At 37.5% G+C, this 21,861-nt stretch overlaps 1 protein-coding gene across 2 annotated transcripts in view; it reads right to left on the bottom strand.

The window, feature by feature from the left end:
* The window catches only part of SCAPER (S-phase cyclin A associated protein in the ER), a 168,592-nt gene extending 147,282 nt beyond the window's left edge, over nucleotides 1–21,310 (bottom strand). For both annotated transcript variants that reach the window (XM_087744780.1, XM_087744781.1), the window contains exons 1-5: nucleotides 21,187–21,310; nucleotides 19,028–19,103; nucleotides 15,286–15,403; nucleotides 8,126–8,196; nucleotides 1,832–2,029 (exon numbers count right to left, since the gene is read on the bottom strand). In XM_087744780.1, the coding sequence (XP_087600906.1) occupies nucleotides 1,832–2,029; nucleotides 8,126–8,196; nucleotides 15,286–15,403; nucleotides 19,028–19,103; nucleotides 21,187–21,242 (519 nt within the window). In that variant the 5' untranslated portion in view covers nucleotides 21,243–21,310. The remainder of the gene's footprint in view (nucleotides 1–1,831; nucleotides 2,030–8,125; nucleotides 8,197–15,285; nucleotides 15,404–19,027; nucleotides 19,104–21,186) is intronic.
* Between the last annotated feature and the right edge of the window lie 551 nt (nucleotides 21,311–21,861).

Below are 21,861 nucleotides of genomic sequence, written 5' to 3'. Positions count from 1 at the left end.
TAATGACAAGTTTGATCACTCCCTAGTTGAAGCCTATGTATGTAGTACCAAAAATGTTATATGCTTATCTATTAAGAGTTACGTAAAGCACTCACTTCAAAAGACAGAAGTTAAGATCTTCTGCTGTAAGTGATTAGCTAGAACACATTGACAACTTTACCTCTGGCAGAAACTGGACTGTATCTGTCAACAATAACCACCCCAAATAAATAATGACAATCAGTAGAATTTATAAAAGTGAAACCTTATTAGTAAAAATAATTTGCAAGACTCAATGATTCTATACTTCATAGCGTAATTAACAGAAATTTTAGGAATTTATCAGAAGAGTAATAATCATCGTTTAACAGTAACCTTTAAAAGAAAATCTCACAAACAGAAGACCGCAGCACAAACGCATATTCCAGCTACTCAGGTAAGGCACTTTTTTGCGTTGAGAAGAAAAGATCTTTTAAAAGGTAAATGCAACATGAATGTTACATAAGTTTTACAACACATGACATCGGACTCCCTTGTTTACTCATTTTTGGTTTCTTCCAACCCTATTTTGCAAACAAGTAATCTGATACATACATCATTGTCAAGCATCTACTAAAATGAAGACTTTTCACTTAGACTATGCAATATTTCCATGTGAGAACAGATCAAGTGGCATGATTAAAATGCTGAATGATATCTAACCCCAAAAATATGTGATAATGATACAAATACACTTCTGTTCTTTCAGTCACAAAAGTTTAAAATGGTAATCTAATTACAATGCAAGGCTGACCGATTTTCTTAAAACCAAAAAATTCTTCAGAGAAGTTTCCTGAGCAGGAAGACAGTTCAGTAACAAAATGTTAAATTGTGTTAGACCAACCAGCGATTTGGAAGCCTCTAGCTACTGTTCAGTTTTCAAACCTGCTTTCAATGAAATGTATTTGTACGCTAATCTCAAAGTCAATTTGGCCATGTCTGATTACAGCAGAGAACTAGATGCATATGATAACAAAAAAAAGTATACTTAAATTGATATATGTAATTTTTTACAGTGATTAGATAATCACTTCCAGAATGTGTTGAGTTTTCAGCCATGTTTAATATGAAAACAGAAGTAATATCTTTAACATTTCTTTTATAACATATTGTTCTGGCTTCTCTTAATGCTTGCGATAAATTCCATTTCTAAAGAATGAGTGATTTTTATTAAAGGACAATGGTCTTTCTATGGATCTACTAGAAAATCATCATAAAATGTAAAACAGATGCACAAGCTATTACAAACACAGGTTATTCGAAATTCGGAAGCACGCCTTACAGTGGCACCCCAACCAGACATTGTTTATGTTCAACCACCAATCACTTTCTTAACACCACAGAGAGAAGCAGGAGAGTGGTAACTATCACTGCAAAATGGGAGCAATGTATAATTAAGCCACTTAACAGGAAGCAAACGAATGTGAAAAAGGCTGAATCACAACAGTGCCACCTACAGTAAAGAACGTTACAGGGAAAAAATAAAATCAGTGTTCAGTCAGAAAAATTAACAAAATTAGAACTCAATAAGCAAAAACTACTTCCATCAAAAATCTGAGATCTAATAACATTATGTAACCCACTACAAGTTTTATACACTTCAAAAATCAGTCACTGTCTAAGATGAAAGCATCTTCTTAAATCTGAATAAATATGCCATCAGTTTTCCTATTTACAAGCCTTCACTAAATACAAATCAAAAATTAAGAGTTTCTGAAGCTCTAATTCCTCTTTTGGCTTTTTTGTAAAGTATAAAAAAAACCACCACAATAACAGCCATGCAACAACAGGCAAAGAACAGCTGCAGACTTACCTTGCATTCTACGACACTCTGATCCGATTCACAGGTAACATAGATTTCATCAACTGCCCGTCTGAGATTGTCAAAAAGAAATGCCCAGTATCGAGCTCGCAGATCAACTTTTCGAGGCTGTCTTGTTTTTGTTGGGCTTTTGTCAAAGTTTTTATCTCCAGCTGCTGCTGATGTTAATTTACAGTCTATGGTAGTGCTCTGAAAAAACAAGATACAACGGAAAAGGAAAACAACAAACAGAAGCGTGGTAAGAGGTTGGGCTTCTGTGCAACACACTTTTTTCAACATATTCAAAATTTGTAAACACAAAATTTTTCACTGAAGAAGGCTACATCACCCCACTGACTTGAGTTTTTTAAAACACACTTTCTTACCTTAAATATATGCAGCAGCTATGTAGAACTAGATGCTGTTTCTTTGACATTTATAACGCCAGCATTGAGACTGAACAACAGTACAAAATATTTTGCCTCTTAGCACATTGGAAAGTTACATTTTTTTAATTACATATCCTGTATTACGTATTCTGACAAGTATGCACATCTAGAGATGAAAACAACATTTTACTAATAATCACACCAGTAATATTCCATCACAATTAAATTCTAATATCAAGACATTACATACAACTTTACAGTTTTTAAACCCTCGTTCTAATATATGAGCATTAATGTCAGCAAAATGCTGATGCGGCTAGCCCTTTGATCAATATGTTATGGCTACACTGCAGAGGAGATGCCAGCATCTGAATTAGTTACGAAAGGAAGCTTTCACAATTTAGAAGACTACTTGTACTAAGATTTTACCATATTGTTAACATTGCAACCTCAATTCAACCCAGCGTAAGTGCTGTGCCAATGAACCAAGTTGTTCCTACTTACACCAAGTCTGAAAGTGCCATCATGCTGTTTTAAGTTGTAATTTAACAGCTTTAACTACAACAAATCTGTTGTTTGATTTTTAGTGTTGATATGCAGGCTAATTGATCTAGTACTACTTTGCTGCACAGATGTAGAGAACTGCCAATATGTTAAATGTGATGGGAGCAGAGGGAAAACATCCAACTGTCTTCACAAATGCTGGCACAGACAGGAATCACTATGTACCTACTTGGAAGTACTGTTACGCCACCTCAGTGCTATGTATCTGTTGACCTTGTGCGTTCAGCTTAATTACTTATATGGGGTTATATCTGCTTGAGAGAGATACACTGTCACTTATCTGCACAGGATATTCAAAGGATTCTGAAGCATGCCTATTTGGCTGAAAATACCAAATCAGCACTTGGCTCCATGACACTGCCCTTATTAAATCTGAAACTCTCTCTCACAACAAAAAAAAACCAGAAAAATCTTGCTACCATGGCAGACTTCTATAAGCTTCTTCATTCCATAGTAGCCAGGTGGATTATGCACCTCCAGTAAACCCAAAGTGACGCCCAACTGTGTGCCAGTTGGTGATGGAGGTATCAGCTATGTGCTACAAAAGTCTGGTTTTGGTTTTTTTTCATTAACGCGTTCATTTTAATAGCACCTTTAATGCCGTTTTCATGCATTGTTCCACTGTGGCACAGATCTCCAGAAACTCAATTCTTACTGGAGTAGACTTGTAGGGATTACTGCAAAATTCCATTCTAAAAACTACTTTTGGTGATTCAATAAAAACAATCAAAATGAACACTGCACAAGCCAGTACACAGAGTTTGTAATTAGAATATTTAATCACTGACTAGAAATACTGTAAATAGCAGAACAATTGACTGGGATTCAAGCCTTTTTGTCCCCCATGTAAAAAGGTGGGAAACATGATTTCTTTGCGCCAGAAGATGAGTTTAATGGCAGGTAAGTTTACACTTAGAGACAGAGAATTCTTATAGAAAAGTCATTTTAGACCACAGGCAACGTAAGGTAATCAGGACCTAGGTAAGGAAGACCTATAATAATATTTTTATGATGAAATACATAGAATAGACACCCAAAGATTGTACGAAGTCTAGAGAAAATTTTCTTCATTCTCCTTAAGAGGATCTTTGTTTTTTGTGGATTCCTCTTGAATTCCAACAAAGTATGCCTAAGATACAAAAAGTTCCCTACATGTTTAGGAAACACGTAAATGAACTCTTATTTCTGATGCTTGAATTACAGAATGGGAAAGTAAGCAATAACCAAATGATTTTTCAATCGCTGTATTTAAGAATACAAATGCCTTTTATCTCTAGATTTTAGGGGCCTTGTTTGATGAATTCACACCATAAACACAGCTTCCCATTACAAGAGAACTGAACGCTGACACGAAGATAGAACCTACCAAACCACTGAGTAAATTCCAGAGCTCTGTTTCTTTGGTAGCCTCTCTCTCTGGGTTCAGTCTGCTTATTCCCCCAGCGCTCTGACTACCTGTATCACACTGTATTAAACACAGCAACTTCTGCTTTGTAATTAGGGAGGTAGACACAGCGCTGTCAAGATGGTTATGCTCTCACCTGTGTTTGTGTTCAGATTCTAATTTTTCAGTAAGAAGGGGAAGAATGGGCACCTGATTTACTACAATCATACTAACATCTCTGCTACTCTTACATATATCTCAAAACGCTCTAAGTGTACTCCAGATGAACCCCAGCTAATGTAAGCATGAGAGACATTTTCAGAAAAGATGCATGTCATAAACAACCAATGAGCAGGAATTGCAGAAGGGTTTCATACGTCAGAGTATTTCATATTTTTTCTTCTATGACATAAATGTCACCTCTTAAAGAACAGCTTGGAGAAAAGATGCTCCTTAGCTGAGGCCTTGTAAATAAACCACTGAAGTAAAGCTTATACTGGCTAATTTACAGCTCCTTTAAAATACAGTTTATGACGACGCAACCTTAACTACAGAATCATAAATAGCCGTATTAAAATAACAGTGTTACCTTTTGCTGCCCGTATTTATAAAATGTGACCTTGGTAAAGTGATTAGGTTTCTACTCATTCAGCTAATATTGCTGATATGAAAGATCAGCTGGTTTGGAATGGGAACCATGCATAATTGACACTATTTGAAAGATACACCTGAAAACCTATCTTTCAAAGACAGTGTCATGGAATATATTTTGATATTTAGCAATAATGTTATCCACTCACTATATTTGGCATCCATTCATCATCTTTCTTGTACGTCAGCCATATTTTACTTAGGAAAACAGTATGTTGAACTGTGTTAACTACTGTAAGTTGCAGCAGTTCCATTATTACCCATGTACGCAGATTTCCAGTGTCTGAGTAAAACCTAGGCAACATTTACAGCTACTCACATTTGAAAGGATGCAAATCCCTAAATTACCAAATTTCTTGTAAACACAATCACACAAGCAGGTAAGCATTAAGTTGGCGGTTAGTTAATAGAAATAATATTTTAATTTCCTGATGCAAATCAGTTCTAACACTATACATTTGAATTTGTCACAGCCTGGTATCTGCCACTCAAGGAAACAGAAGTCAATTTTCAGAGAAGAATCCAAATCGTGTCCCATGTCTGGCACCTCAGTCTCCAGAAATTCCATGAAAAAAGATCAAACTCTGCAACCTATTTTCAAACTTAATCAATTTTGACTGGCACCAACTTTACAGAAATGAAAGCCAGTACTCAATTAAGAGTTGCAGCAAAGACTACTTTTAATATAAAGATAATACTAATATTTTATACAGACTGCTATATTCTGTACAAATGTTTAACGCAAGCACCAAAAAATTACCAGGATTTCTGAGTTAATCTGCATATTGTTCAGCAGAATCTTTACCTATAAGCATCTTTAGTAAATTTTCTAATGAATCAAACTAACCTTTCACTGTGAAAAGCAAGAAATGCTGGATTAGGTACAGACTTTTTTCAAGACTGCAGTTTCTATGCTGATGTACAGCTACACCTTTGTATTATTCTTATTCAGCCTTCCTGGAATTAAGTTTTAATTAAACAGTATTTACTAGAAGTATGTACTTTTGACCAGATCATATTCCTCAGTGTCATGCTCAGGTTGAGCATGGTGCAACACTGAAACTGAATTTCCAGAGATTATCATCTCTTGATCTCTCTGGTATTCAGGGGGAACGTAGGGGCACAGGACAAAATATTTCTAACAGTGTAGTCTGAAGAAAGATAAGGCAACAATCCCACGCCTTCACCAAGATGGAGCTATACCCAAGCCACATAAACTCCACCTACATCCTTGTGCCCAGTGCTTCCAACTAACTCTCACTTTGGTTAGCAGTTGAGGCGTAAGCCTCTTTCCACCAACAAGACACAAGGATACAGAATTAAGTGTTTCTGAGCAGAGTTCTAAAGCTCCAATCCTGCAAATTTCTACACATCATTCTTAACTGGGTATAAGTACTTACTTTTGAATCTTCTAAGTGATCTTAGATCCCTTAGCCTTTGACAATACACTTATCCAAAATTTAATCCATGTTCAACAACTTTGCAGACTATCGCATGTTACAAAAAAAAAATAAATCAGTGTTTACAAACATACCAAAAAATAGCTTGCCTGGGCCTCCCGCCCCCTTAAATAATATGCCTGTTTACCCAAAGTGTGATGATGGCTTATATAGACATGATCTAGCAGGCCTATACTGAAGCTTGTCCTCACTAGAACAACAAAACCCACCCAAGAACGGCAAAGATTCAGAGGGGCTAGTTCATATTATCTCACTTGTAATGAAAGTTCAAACCTTCAACTGCAGAAAAGGTAAAGCTTTTGTGCCTTTGAAGTTAAGAAACTTGGGAATATTCCTTCTTACATCTCAAGTAACTCACTGTGGACGATGAAAGTTACATTAAAACCTAATCTCTTTTCTGTTTTTCCAAAATAGTTTCAGTAACTTGCCTTGGAGTTCTGGAAAGTATGAAGTGTATATTTATTCTCAGGATGCCAAAATTTACTGAATGTAGATTTGCCAGCACCCTGCTGAGAAGAAGATGAGGTTGATAAGACCATATGAAAGAGTTCTTGTAAGTTTATTTTCTTGAGATTAGTGGCCCATTTATATGTAAAGGAAAATTAAATTTGAAGGCTCAACAAATGTAACAAAAAAGCCACCAATTTACAGCAGTATCCAGTGTCTGAAATGCAGTAGAAATAAAGGTGCTGAATGCCAAACTGAAGTGCCAAGATGCACAGACACTCGGCAGGCCATTTCAAACCTTAATTGTACCCACTAGGAATGCACTAGGTTTCTACAATATAGTTTTAGTATAGCAATCCCACACAGAGCCACTCAATAACAATCAAGTATTCTCCTGAAAACGCAGGATTTACATAATCCCAAGTGACTAAAATAGAGAGAACCCAAACTATGTAGCACATTACTCTTACCCAAAAGGTTCTGAGGGTAAACCCTTACAGGGAGCCCCAACTACATCAACAGAATTCCACCTTCATAGAACAAAACCAGGATATACAGTGTTTGTAACATACTAGTACGTGAAGAGAGAACACAAGCTTCATAGCTGCTAAACTAAGTTAGGAAAATAACACGCCTGTGTTTTAAAGATGCAAATAAATCTCTACAGAAGCAGAATATTTTTTCTTTTTTTCAAACAATAACATCTTCCATATGCCATATTATCAAAATCTGACTGTCTCAAAATACGAAATGGCTAAGGCCACACTAATAGCTAAATCTATTGATCAAAGAAAAGCAATCGTTAAAAATGTTAAACATGAGGAAAGGTTGAGGTATTATTTTATTAATGTAATAAAGATTGTCATTCACATAGGAAAAACATGAATAAAAATAAGAGCAGTTTCTTCTTGACACTTCTCATTTGAACTTGCTTTCCAGTCATAACTCTCAGAAATTTTACTGACGTGGACTAATTTTTCCAAAATAGGATTACTGAAATTTTAAACCAAAATTCTTCAGCCATTAACACACGAAGTCAGGAAACAAAGCACGTCCTTAAATTAGAAACTGGGCAGAAAGGTAGCCTTCGTGTAAGTAGCATGCTTATAGGAAGAATAACCTGTATCATTTTATTGTTGAACAGCACCTTCCCTTAAAATAACTTTAATGCCAAAGAGTCATGCACCCAGAGGTTAAGAAATTACAAAAGTAAAGGTTGAGGAAGATAACCTACATTCTGTCATTTCTTAACTTCTGAATAGTTGATTTTGAAACCTGTATGCTTTAAAAATGCCACGTGTGCACAGTTTTTTATATATATTATTCAGCCAATAACATATCAGTGATATCACAAAACATTTATATGTTGTAAATTTTATGTCATAACCACAATAAAAAAATGAGCAGATACCTGTTTTGCAGTCTTGTGTGTTCCTTGAGTCACCCTCTTTGTTTTTCCACCAGCTTGCCATTTTGATTTTCCTATGGGAGAAGCAACTGTTTTAATCAACAATAACGATTTTAGTTAGATAGAGCATTCTAAAATGCACATACCCCATCTTGCAATGTACTGATATAGGCACAATTTAGGAGTTAAGAGGCTTGTAAAACTGTATATTCCAAATATATATTTCACAGTTCAGAATGTGGATAATGCCAGAAAACACACAGAAAATGAAAAAAATTACAAAGAAAGGCAAGAATTACAGACTTCATTCAACAAAGATAACCTACCTTTAAGTGCTCAGTGCCTCTGAAAATCATATCATTACAATCTACATGTTAAATATGATACTAGTTTTCTATATAGATAAAAAAAAAGTCTGCTCTTGAATGACTGTTCAATCAGATACTACAGAATTAAAACAAGGAATATCCTTCTTAGGAAAAACAAATGTAATAATTTAGTTTTTCTCGAACTGTTCAACCAACCTACCAGTAGATTTACATATTTTCTGCCAAGAAAGATAGGGAAAAACAGAACTTAGGACTGGACTTAGTTCACCTACATTTAGGTAGCCAAAGGAAGAGAGAAAAAACACTCACAGAGCATAACTCATTGCCCTTAAGATCGGAAATGCCTTCTCAATGTACCTGTCTCCCTCCACTGCTTATATGAAGTAACTTTAGCAACAATGCTTCCAAAATCAGTTTAAATTCCCACAGTCAGAAAGGATGATTTCAGGTCTCAGTGCTGTCGTGGTGGCAATTTCTTAACTGATGAAGAGTTATCTTTCCGTAGATAAATTTGTGTTAGCCTAGACCTACCTGACATGTTTGCATTTAATCTTTGAGATTTGCTCAGGGGTAATTTAAAAAAAAAAAAAAAAAAATTAAGTTTTATTCCCCCAACTTAGTATCTAACTTGCACAACATGAAAAACACAGGATCCAATTACCAAAAATGTAAGCAAGTAAGACAAAATACTATGGCAAAAGTACTCTCCACCACAGATTACATCTAAGTTTCAAGATTATTTAGCTGGATGAAGCCAAGCAAATAAATGCATTAGTTGAATACAGTTCCTTCCTAGTCTGTGGAGATCATTCTTGAATTTCAGAATTGTTCAGTTGAGTTTTTAACAGTTCTTAGGCCAAATTACCTAACACAGTCCAGCTGGTTTACATTGCTCTGGTTATGTAAAGCAGCTGTAAACCTGTCTTAATCAAGCAGTTGTACAGCTGGTTTGCATCACTGGCTATTCCAGAGAACAAGGCCTTTAATTTTAAAACAAATTAAAAATTATTTGCTTGATAATTCATTTTTAAAATGCTACATTAGCCAAAACAACAGGTACAAATTAATATATTGAACTCAATTTAACAGCATTCAGGAAAAATTTGATTCAGCTACCGTATGTATAAAACCTTCCTAGTCACTAAAAAGCTTAAATGGTGGATCCGTTCCATGTCAGAATTATGATAATATTTCAATCACCAAAGTCTCTCTTCTGAGATGATTTACGTTCTGCAAAGACAAGACTTTGAATGCAATGGCACACAGAACTTTCACAATGAAAAAGGCTTACAAACAAATATGGGTATGTTAAAAGTAAAAAAGGGCAGATGAAGACAAAAAAAAAGCTGCAGTCTCTTTAGATTCTTACAAAAACAGAATACTAATCCATCATCTAACAACTGGGAAATGTCTGAACAAGTCCCCTGTAAAGACAAAAGCAAGTTTTCAGGCACTTTCTATATAAGGCAGACACTTAAGAGAAAACAAAACTTATGTAAATACCAGGTTTTGAAACTTAAAAGCAAAAAACATGTGGCAGGGACTAATTTTTTCTTAAGGGCTATGGGCCAAAAAGTTTTGTCTTTCAGCAACAGCCACATTCCCAAGCTTTATTAGTCTTTTTCTTCTAATAAATGCCTCTGGTTATTAGAAGATGTCTTCCTTTCTGCTTTTGTCCTTTTATATTCACAACTAGTGACAACACAGGAGCACTGCTCAATGGTTATGTGCATGTTCAGTGACTACTGGTATGTAACTATACAATACTAGCATTGCTATGAGATGCATAGGAACTCAATGACATACGAAGGGCATTATCTGCTAGGAAGTTACTGACTTTTAAGGAAAGAACAATAGTGACCAAAGATTATCATCTCATTCGCTATTAAGTTGCCAATGTGAAATATATAAAGCAGCAAAGTTTTGCAGGATTCACGGAGCTACAGTCATATTTTACACTTGAAGTCCATTTCCTCTCTGTCTGGTAATTAAAAATGAAGCACACAGAGTTTATGATTTGTGAAGACTTCATGTCACAAAAAGCTAAGGTGCTAGTATCTTAAAAAAAAAAAAAAAAGCCATTTATAAACTGTTTTCAAAATCTGTCTTTTATACTAACAGTCTCAACAATCATCCCTCTCATGTCTCTCTTCTGGACAGTTTTACTGATATGAGAAATGTGGGAATCGCCTTTAAATTCAGTAATTAATAGCAGCCCTTATTTCTGTTCTCACTATGGCAGAGATCAACTGTGTATGTTGTTTCAGTGCCCTTGACACTGTTCATCATCAGACCTTCAGCAGGAACAATAACAATTTTCAACTGTCTTTCTTTTCATCTCCTTGAATGAAACTGAGGATACAACTGGGTAAGCATGCTGGTTTTTTCCTCCATTTCTTATACACGGTGTGAGAAATCTACTGTCACCTCTCTCCTTCCATGGTACCTATAAAACCTGTAAGACAGTCAGTATACATTATAGTGCCACTGCTACATATAACCAGTCTGTACTCCAGAACCTATCTTACTAGCTCAACTGGTGCAGCTGTCCATCTTAAGAAATGTTTTTGCAAAAATGAGGCTTGGATAAGACCTGCTTGCCTGAACCTCATTTAAAGTAAGGCAGAGGCATCTGCCTGGAGGAAGCAACCAGATGAGACTGATGATTTTTGACCCCTTAATTCAGGAAGCATATTGAAGTTCCTAATATTATTATAAAACGTACCTTTTTAAAAGTTTGTAGAGCAGTAGTAGATGCTATTTTTCTAATTGTACAATGCTAAGGATCTGGAGAAATTACTGCCTTCAAGCATGGATATAACCAAAATTCTCCATGTTTTTCCACCTTCAGATTGAATTACAGCAATATATTTTGCACAAAATTACTTTTACAAATCACTGTCACTGCCTCATCCAGAATATAATGGCCCTGTATTCACCTACGAGCACTGGACTGGATTCCCATTCATTTCAGTGAAATTCAAGGTTTGAAACTTATGAGCCTTAAAGAGTACCCTTCCCTTCTGCCAGTTACAATCAGATCCAGTGTTCCTAGGGCTTACACACAATGTTTTCAGTCACGACTCTTACCACTTCCTCACTTGGCCAAAGAGAGCCAAGTTTCATGACTTTCATCACATACTGCAAAACCTATTTACTCCATCAGGCTCTTGCTAAAGGAGTAGATTATACCGCAGGCTCCCCAAAGTGTGCCAGGCACCTTGCAACCAATAAAATATGTTTCCTTACCCTGAAATGCTGAATCTACAAATTAATTCTGTATGGCGAGAGCCCAAGTGATTTTAAACAAATAGGAAATGAGAAGGGAACAATTACAAATACAAGATTTTCCAATTTTTTTGACACATCTCTTAAAGTTCCAAAGGCACCTTACCTTCTATTAACATTTAAATGTCAAGCCTCTGGGATGTTTTAACTGTTACTAATATCACAGTTTAGATTTTGTAATAAAATTTGTGGGTAGTGCTTATCTGCATGCAGTGCCTGAAATTTCATGCTAGGCATATAAAATTACAAAGGAAAAAATTCTGAAATCCTCTATTAGAATGATAACAGCTCTCCAAGGTGGGCAAGATCTAAATGACTGCAATAGGCAATTAGTGGCCATAAGTTTGGAATGCAAATTTAACTCTGGAGACAGAATATCAGACTAGTGAATTTTTCACAGTTACAAGGTTCTCCTCCTAGGATACAAAGTCAACTGTACTGTTAATTAGTCTGTCCAACAGAATCTGCTGCATATTAACAAATTCTGTGAAGGAGTATTTTAATTTCAATAGTTGAAATTTGTTAACAGTCACTATCTCTTATAGACCATTGCCACCATGGTTTGGATTTTCTCATGTCATTGATCTGTATCCATAACTAGAATTTGAGATCTGACATAACAAGGGTGCACACTGCTCCAAACCATGTAACAGAAACACCTCTCCTTTTTAAGGAAATATTTCTTATTGACTAGAACTATATATTTCCATTAAAGAATTAGAAAGTTTTGACTGCAATTATTTTCATTATTGCTCTTTTACCCATGTCCTCTACATAAAATACACAAGTCTTTCAGAGGAAAACTTAAACAGTAAGAAGGGCACAAGCACACAATTTTTAAAGGAAACAGAAAAAGACAGGATACAAACTGAAAAAACGAATCCAGCATTTTAATTTATCAACCCTCTTTAACAGTACCACTAGTAATAGCAAATGCCCATACCCTCACTGTTTCTGCAGGAAAAAAAAAGAATCTCGTAACAAATAACAGTACATAATAAAATGTTAAATCACACACTTTTACTGCCAAAGCAATACCTCTGAACATTACAAGCAGAAGAAACTGGCCAAAGACAAAATTTTGCTTTGTACAGAAGAGTTGCAGGATTGGCTCAGGCAACTTGAACCTTTGGCCTGATTTACACAACCCCTGAAAGAGTTAGAACTATCCTAATTCATAACATTGCTGCATCATTCCTCAGGGACAAAATACATATTGAAAGATCAGCATAAAATGAATCAGACCTCACTGACACCAACATATATACCCTCTATGCCAAGACAAGGGTCAAGAGATAAAGGATCTGGCTCTGCCAGACTTTCATTAGCCACAAGTTCCTTTCCACAGGGAAATTTTCCATTAGGCAATTATCATCAGATTCTTTGTATTGTGCAAAAAGGCCAGCCTACGATTTAATGAAGAAATTTTAAAAAGAAGAAAGCACCAGTGACAAAAAGCTTAAAAATTACAACAGTGCTAATACAACCAAAAGAAGGAAATTAATACTTGGATTTTAATTATCACACATAACAACTATTTAATGAAGGCTAAAAATTCACTTTTACATTCATTCTTCATGTTGTGGCAGAAAATGTCAGATTTGGAGCAAACATTCATGTACAACTCACATTCACTCATTTTTAAGGAAAAAGTCTTACTTAAAAGTTTCTAAAATAATAGTACAAGCAAGGTAGTATTAACAAATAACGGACTCTCTAAACAGAAATTGAATCCACTCACAAGTAGCTCAAAAATACTGTTAGAAATATAGTCTATGGTTCTTTCGCATAAACTCATTCATATTACTGCCTTTCCCAAAAGTGTAATTCAGAATCTATAAATAATTTAGGTCCCAATTCTAATTCTGCTTAAACAACATATGTGACTAGTCCAATAATATCAATAGATCTACTAACGTACTCAAGAACATTCAGGCAACTGTAAGACTAGCAAATAGATAAATGCACATTCTGGAGACAGATGTAAATGAAGCTCCCCTAAGAATACAGAACTGGCCCACTTACAAATCCACGTATTCATGATCATAAACTGAGTGGCTGCTGCATGTGATCCAAAGCTGGGAGGTATGCATTCTAACTGGTCAGATTATGCCCAAGTCTTAAATTATTTCCATTTTCTCTTCATACATGTAGCTAACAAAAGTTCACAGTACATGTTTTTCCGCTGCTGCTATACAAAATGTACTAAGATAGCTGGGACAATGCTGAAGTAAAAGGGTCAGAACCAGAAACCAAAGCCTGCAAATGTCAACATTTGTAATTGGGTTTAGGATATTTAGCTGCTAAACGTAAGTTATCTGTCATTCTGCTTGTCACTGTTCAACGGAGGTACAGCTATGCATTCTGAACTGAATGTAATTTCCTTGATGAAACCTATATAAATGTTCACATACAAATATCTAAATAGGTTTTCATGTACCTATTTGTCTTCTGTCACTTTAGACTTTTCACCTTTAAAAAGAAAAAAAATCATAACTACACCTTAATGCATAAAGCAAGCCAAACACAGCTTAAACTTCGCTTCAGACATAGGGTTAAATATCTTGTAACTTAGACATAACTGTTCATAGAAACATCTTTTCCACTGACAGAATCACAGAATAGCCGAGGTTGGAAGGAACCTCTAGAGACTATCTAGTCCAACCTCCCAGCTTAAAGCAGGGTCAGCTAGAGCGGGCTGACCAGGACTAGGTCCAGTCAGGTTTTGAGCACGTCCAAGGATGAAGATTGCTCACAGTTTCTCTAGGTAACTTGTTCCACTGTTCAGCCACCCCCACAGGAGAAAAAAAAAAAAAAAATCCTTTTAGATACTCCTGCCTAAGTCTCAAAAGCAGCAGCACCTCCACAGGGACACGTGAGCTACAAAAATACTTGAAATGAAGTCCTCAAAAACAGAATTCTGACATCTGGAACAGCTTGAGCAGTATAAAAATTAAAGTCAATTCCTAGCTCCTTAAGTCATCATACCACAAGAGAATATTACAACAGTAACAAAACTGTTCTGAGGACTTGCATTATGGAAAACTGTCCCAACATATCCCCTTCCTTAAAGATTCTTCACAGATGTTTACCACAGACTTAAGTGATACTAAAAGAAACTTCCAAACTTATTTGTTTTAGAGTATAGACAGCAATTTGTTGGATTGTTCTAAGCCATCCCTTCAATTCTGAATTCCCGAGTTACAAGAGATCAGTTTTTAACAGCCTCTTCAAAGTCCAGTATTTTAAGATAACATATTACACAAATATCTTGATAATACCAGCAAGAGAGAACAGTCTTAGATGTTGCTTAAAGACCAAATTAAAACAGTTTTTAATCTGTCACTGTGAAGGTTTTATAAAGTGATCTGTCAACTGCAGGGTGCACTTTGGAAAAAGCTTTAAAATTATACTATCGGCACTAAACATAACCATTTATTTTTTTATAGAGAAATGCTATGGAAGAAACATGTTTACAGGTGAGCAACTCCAGTGGACAAAAGGATGGAAGTGGAGAAAGCTGGTGGAAGACTGTTGAATACATACCATCATCTTCTTTGTTTTCCAGTGGAACACTCCATGCAATTAGGTTCCGTGCTGTACGTCCCTCTTCTGCAACTATTTTCCTCACTTTGTCATGGCTATTAGAGCGTTGGAAAGAAGCCTGAAAACAAGAAATACAAGGATGAGAAAAAATATATATATAAATTTTTGTTTTGATATGTTAATTTCATCCAATATGTGGTTAAACCATCCAAAGTGGGGTGCACAGGTACCGAATTTTCCTGAAATATCCAAAACAGGTGAACATATTCATTTTCACAACCATTTTTCTGCACAATAAGCAGATTGATTCATCAACATGACATGAGAGTTACTACTCAGCCCTCAGTATGGGTATGTCTACACCACACATTTTTAACTTCCATTTAATTGATTTTAACTTCCATTTAATTTTTGCTGCTAGAGCATCACAGTAGACTTCACAAATGTTTTTGTTACCTTGTGTTAATTAGAACTAATTATTCAAAATAAAAGCTGCATGAGACCAAAATACATGTGTTAGCTGACTGGAGAGAGCCTGGAGAAAGGCATGAGATTTATCGGAACCATCTGAAACATGTATAAAAAACCCACCTCTTTTTCCCTGAGAAGAACCTAGAAAGTATTTCCTGGCAACTAAAGCTAGCTGTTACTACTAGAAAGCTGCAGCTGTTCAAAGACAAAATGAGAGACACTAAGGATGAACTTCGTTTACCTACTAAACGTTTTTCTTTGCAAAATACATCATCACAAGACATTTGAAACCAAATATATTAAGAAATATTTGTATCAACTGATAGATGTCAATTAGACCAAATCTTGCCTCTTCTACAGTGTATCAAGTTATTCCTCAGAAAATAATTTGAAACAAAGCCAAACTATGTACTATAATGATAAATTTATGTACCATGATAGCACAAAACTGCTGACCAAGTTATCTTTAAAAACTGAGAAACTTAAGCACAAGGATGTTACATAAATCTAAACATTATTTTAGGCAGAAACAGATTGATTTTCTATAGCACTAAACAGAAGACGCATTTTTCCTCTTTTTGTTCTTACCATCATATGACTCAAGCCTGCAACCACTTTGTTTTATAATGCTAGTATGTCTTTAGAACGAAAATACAGTAAAAATTAATATAGCAGATGCATGGCTATAATTTATTAAGGTGGTAGGAAACACAACACGAGTGAGAAACTGCTTTTACTTCAATGCTTTAAATACTAGTATGTAACTTGGGTTTCTCTCATCCAGATGTCCTCAATTGCTTGTTTCAAAGCTGCAGTGTGCCATCTAGTGCTCCACAGACCTACCTAGAGATATCATCATGTATTACAATGAAAACAAAGGAAAAAATAGTGCTGCTATATAAGTGAACTTTTGGAAAACCTAATGAAATAAATAAAGCAGATTATATATTTTGGCCCAAAGAAGCGCAAGTAAAGCACATAAAAAACCAGGATCTGTACTAAACTGGTTCTGGTCTATATAATTAATTGCCTATCCTCACAAGGAATTTTAGTAAGAGTGACCATTTCTGCTGAATCAAGTTTGGTTTGACTTTTTAATCCCTTGTTGCTTAATGATACACTTTCCATCATCAAGCTAAGAGTTAAAGGTCCACAAATGTCACGTAACTTTTAAAATCACTTGAAACTACTGTATAAACTCCTAATGTAAATACTTGCGGTATCTTACTTCAGACCAGAGTCAAAGCTAACCTAAGCGCCTCTGAAATGTGTCTCTCTCAAACCAAAAGAAGGATGTTCAGACTGCATTCTGCATTAATTTATTCTCAAATCTTCAAAAAAGACCCAAACACTCACCTTAGCTGGAAGTAAAGCTAATCCATGGCATCCTCAACTGCCAAAAATGAAATAAGTAAACAAATAAATCTTTCCTCATTTATTGTGTCTTTTCTTTCAAATCCTCCACCAGCAGACAACGTTCACTCAGCACCGTCTGTGTAATGTTTAACTATGGCTTTCCTACAGCATAAGCCCACTCATTCTTGCCATACACAGAGGACTTGGAAACCGTCTGAATTTTTTTCTTTCCTATTATTTTTTATGCTGTTATGTTCCATTTCATCCTTCATTGGTCTTCCTGTCTTCCAGACTTACCATCCCTATTCCTTTAATCTTCCTTCTCATGTTTTCCAGATCTCAGATTTCAAGTTTTCTGAATCTGAGCACTTAGGGTTTTCTCTTCCAGATTGTTTCCAACTGATTCACATCTGTCTTTGAAATACAATGTCCAAAAGCAGATACAGATACTTCAATGAAGACTTTCTCAATGCTACACACTGTGGACAGGTTATTCACATCTTACAGATGATACTCCTATTTGATTATCTCAAAATGATGCATAGGGGTTTTTTTGCAATATGATATTACCTTTTCATCACTTATGATGTAATCATAACACATATGTCATGACATATCACACATAAATTAGCACAACTTACACAGTCACAGAATAACAAAGCCTGGAAGGGACCTCTGCAGGTCTAGTCCAATCCCCAAGTCCCTGTCTCCTGGTCAGAGCAGACCCAACTCTTCCTAATATATAAGCAGAACTTCTGTTTTTGCACATACGACCTTCTATAATCCCAAGGTTCCTTTCTGCACAACTGCTGCCAAGGCAGGCGTTTTCCATTCTTATTTCTGGAAATCATTACTCCCAAGTAAGTGTAAAACTTTGCATTAGTCCACGCGAAACTGATTTTTAATTTTTTTTTTTTTTTTACAAGCCAGAAAGGCTTGTAAGGAAAGCAAAAGTATTTCAACGTGACACTTCCAAGTACTTTGTATCATGAAACTAGGGCCTGACTTAAAATTCTAGTCTCCATAACTTAGACGTCAGTCAAAAGAAAACAACAAACCCTTAAAGGAGGTCTTAACAGGACAGTTACCAGTAATGATGTATACAGCCACAGAGAAGTGTAAACTACTGTGCCAAAGGCCACAGTGGGTATCAACATAGCCTTTTCATTTGGCTAGGCAAGAGCAAGCTTTAACACCTTCCTTCGTATGAATGAAATGATACTGATACATAGGTTGTTGACCGCTTCCTCAACCTGAATTCCTCCTATTTGCTACTTAACTACCCAAAGAAGTTACCTTCTTCAAAGTGCTACAGATACAATCATCTGTTAGGCAAAAGGAGTGACTACAAATTTGTTTAGCCTTAAATAGCAGATTTTTGTGATTTAGTCTGTACTGCTTCTTTGCACAGCTATGAATATTAAAAGACTTATGAGGATTCTTGGTTTAATGGTGTTAATATATATAAATACATAACTGTAAACAAAACCACCGGTTTCGTCCAATGCAATCATTCTCAAAGAAAATGACTTCAGCTCTAACCTCAGCTATTTCAAAGAACACCACTCCATTAGTGTAACCAAACATTACGGTCTTACACTAGAACACAGGTGGGATGAAAGCAGTTTAAAGTGGGAATCAGTTGAAACAAATGTCTTAAAGTCCAAAAAAACTATATACTAACACAACTAGAAATGATGCAAAAACAGAGGAAATACTCAGATTTCTTCTACAGTAAAATTCATTTTTGCAAGTTTCTCATCATGGTGTTAATAAATCGATTCTGTTTCTAGAATCAATACTTTCAGAGAAGGTAAAAATGAACCAATTTATCAGTGAATCCCAACATGAAAATTTAGTTTTTCTTGCAGTAGGAAAAATCCTGCCACGCTGTTATAGTAGCTGAATGTCTTACCATCATGTTATAGCCTTCCTCCACATCAACAGGCTCACTTATTACATTTTTGGATGACCCCATTGAGTTTTCATACCTGTGTCAAAATAAATGCAATTAATCATTTTCACTTCAACCACTTCTAAAATTAATTTTAGCTTCTTAGCAGCATTTATGTCATGGACATCTGATGAACACAGTAAGGTTTTCAAAAGATAGTTTTATTTGTAAAGTGTTTGCACTGCTCTTTATTAATAGTAGCCAAAGGCCCAAGAAGAAAACAAAAAGAGAATGACCCTACAGAAAAAATGTAAACGTATATGCAGTAAGATAGTAAACAGTACAAAGAATATTAAAACTTTAAAACAAATCATTGCATGGACTGCTCTAGAATAGTAAAAGGCAAGGAGAATAATCTTTCCTGTGATAAGAGGACCATGCAAGTTGGTTATTAGTTCAAAAGGAAAAGTTAATCAGAGACATACCAAGAAATCAGTATCAGATAATTAGTGCTGAAGCAAAATAAAACCCAAAACTTTTGTTAAAAAAAAAAAAGTGACGGTTTCTGTAGAAGTCAACTCTAAGAAAGTGAACACTCTTATCCCCTTATTCTGTAGTTTTGCACTATAGAACCATTGCCACATACGCAGAAGTGCACGGGACTAAATATTTATATCCAGAACAGTGATAACAATTCTGAAATAAAATTAAACACTTGGCTTCAAGATTGAAATAAATTCTAGCCAGCTATGGATTAGAGTGCAAAAACTTTCCTGCAACAGTTCTTATTCTTTTGAAGAATCAGATGTTAACTGAAGTTAAAGACTTCTAAACTATCAGAAATTAGGTAACACAACAAGATTAACCTTTAATCAGATCCAAAGTGGGATTTTGTTGGTCTTTATCATTAGTGATACCGCTTTAAGTGGGCTGTTCCCTTATTCTCATATTACATCTTGTACTCCTCATAAATTGCTCATTTTTCTAAAAGTAAATATCCAAAACCTATGTCAACAAACAGGCAGTTGGTAAGATTTGCACTTGTTCGTATGCTTTAAGACAACCTACTGAGCTTATGAAAACTGAAACATTCTGCAGCTGGCTGAAGGAAGCTGAGTTTTTGAAAACAAAGTACGATTGTATTTCAGCATCACTTCAGACATCAGGATAAGCCCAGCACGAGGAGTCTTCAAACACTGAGGTATCTTAGAAAACTGTGCTTTCGCTCACCAAATTAACTAGATTATAATCAAGGTGTAATAAAAGCTCATTAACTTGACATATATATTTGAGGAAAAAAACTGAGGGCCCAAGTATTTGTCCAGTACTGTAGAGCATTTGGAAATAATTTAGAAACAAGAATCTGTATTTAGAAAGAAAAGCATAGAGAAGGCAAACCCTACTCCGAATACACAGCAAGACCTACTGTGCTGTCAGCTTTTGTAACCATGATTTTCTGACAGTGAAGGGAGACCATCAGTTTAAATCATTAACATCATTAACAGCTTTGAAAATGCAAATACATACACCTTATGGCAGTTTTTAAGAGTTTACAGTGCGTTTTCTCATTACGTGTGCCTCTCCCTTCCACACGTACAACCTCCACACGACAAGAAAGGTGGACCTGTGCAACTCCAAGTAACAGCGAGGCTTACAAGCACAGGAATCTCCCTCAGACTGAGCAACTCTTTAAGTTTCCTCACAGACTTTGTTCGCGACTGCGGGCTCGGGCAGGCGTGACGGGGAAGTTACTGGGAAGGGACGGGCCCCTCACCGCCAGGCCGAGGCAGGGCTGCCGCGGGGCATACCCGGGGGCTGCGGAGCCCCGCTCCTTGGCAAGGCGCCCGGCCAAGCTCCCCGACACGGCAAGGCCTAACCGACACCCACCGGTCCCGCTCGCCGCCACGGGCTTCCCGGTTGCCTGTAGCAACCGGCCTCAGTCCCTCACCCGGCCCCGCGCCGCGCAGGGCCGGGCCAGGCCGGGCCGCCCGGGAAGGCTGCGGGCCCGGAGCCGCCCGCAGGGGCAGTGCTGGGGGGCTCCGCGGGGCGGAGGAGGGGGAGGGCTGGCCCGCCGCCATCTTGCCCCGCCGCCGCCGCGCCCCGCGCCGCCCTGCCCTGCCCTGCCCTGCCCTGCCGCCGCGCCCCTCCCCCGCGCCGGGGCGCGCGGAGCGGCCACTCACGCTCTCCGCCGCGCCGCGCCGTCCCGCCCGCGCGCGTCCCGCCGCGGTGATGTCATCGCATCCCGCCGCCAGCGGCCGCTCGACCGCCCGCCCGCCGCCGCGCGCTGCGTTTGCCCCCCCCGGCCGCCGGCCCGGCCCCGCAGCCGCGCATGCGCCGCCGGCGCCGGTGAAGGCATTGCCCTCACCTTGCCCACCCGCCGCCACGGCGCCTCCGCCTCGCACGTAGGGCTGGGAGGGGCTCCCAAACTGCGCACCGGAGGCACCCGCCGCTCCCCGGCCTGTGCCAGGCCGCCCGGGGCTGCCGCGTCAGCCCTGTGGGAGAGCCCGAGGTGCCGTCTCTTCGGGCCTCCCAGGCTGGCGGAGCCGCTGAGGTGATGGCGGTCGGTCCCTCAGCATCCAGCCCTTTCCTCACCAGTTGGGAGCTGGAAAAAGTAGGAAATAGAATACGTGCGGGCTAATAAATAATTGTGTACAATACATTGGGTGTATGTGCAGGCAGATAGCAAAGCAGAACCTGATCCTGAGGTTTGGCACTGGTGAGGCATGTGTTAGGGTACTGCGTCCAGCTCGGGCACCGTGCTTGGAGAAAGATGGGACTCCAAGCCTTTTCATGGGGCCTGAGGCCTGGAAAACAGGACTTGTGAGGAAATACCGCACAAGCGGGGTCTATTCAGC

Source organism: Nipponia nippon, unplaced genomic scaffold (genome assembly GCF_047370975.1).
Source record: "Nipponia nippon isolate SJK-2023a ecotype South Korea unplaced genomic scaffold, ASM4737097v1 scaffold_9, whole genome shotgun sequence".
Classification (NCBI taxonomy): domain Eukaryota; kingdom Metazoa; phylum Chordata; class Aves; order Pelecaniformes; family Threskiornithidae; genus Nipponia; species Nipponia nippon.
This window is presented reverse-complemented; position numbering and strand designations above follow the sequence as displayed.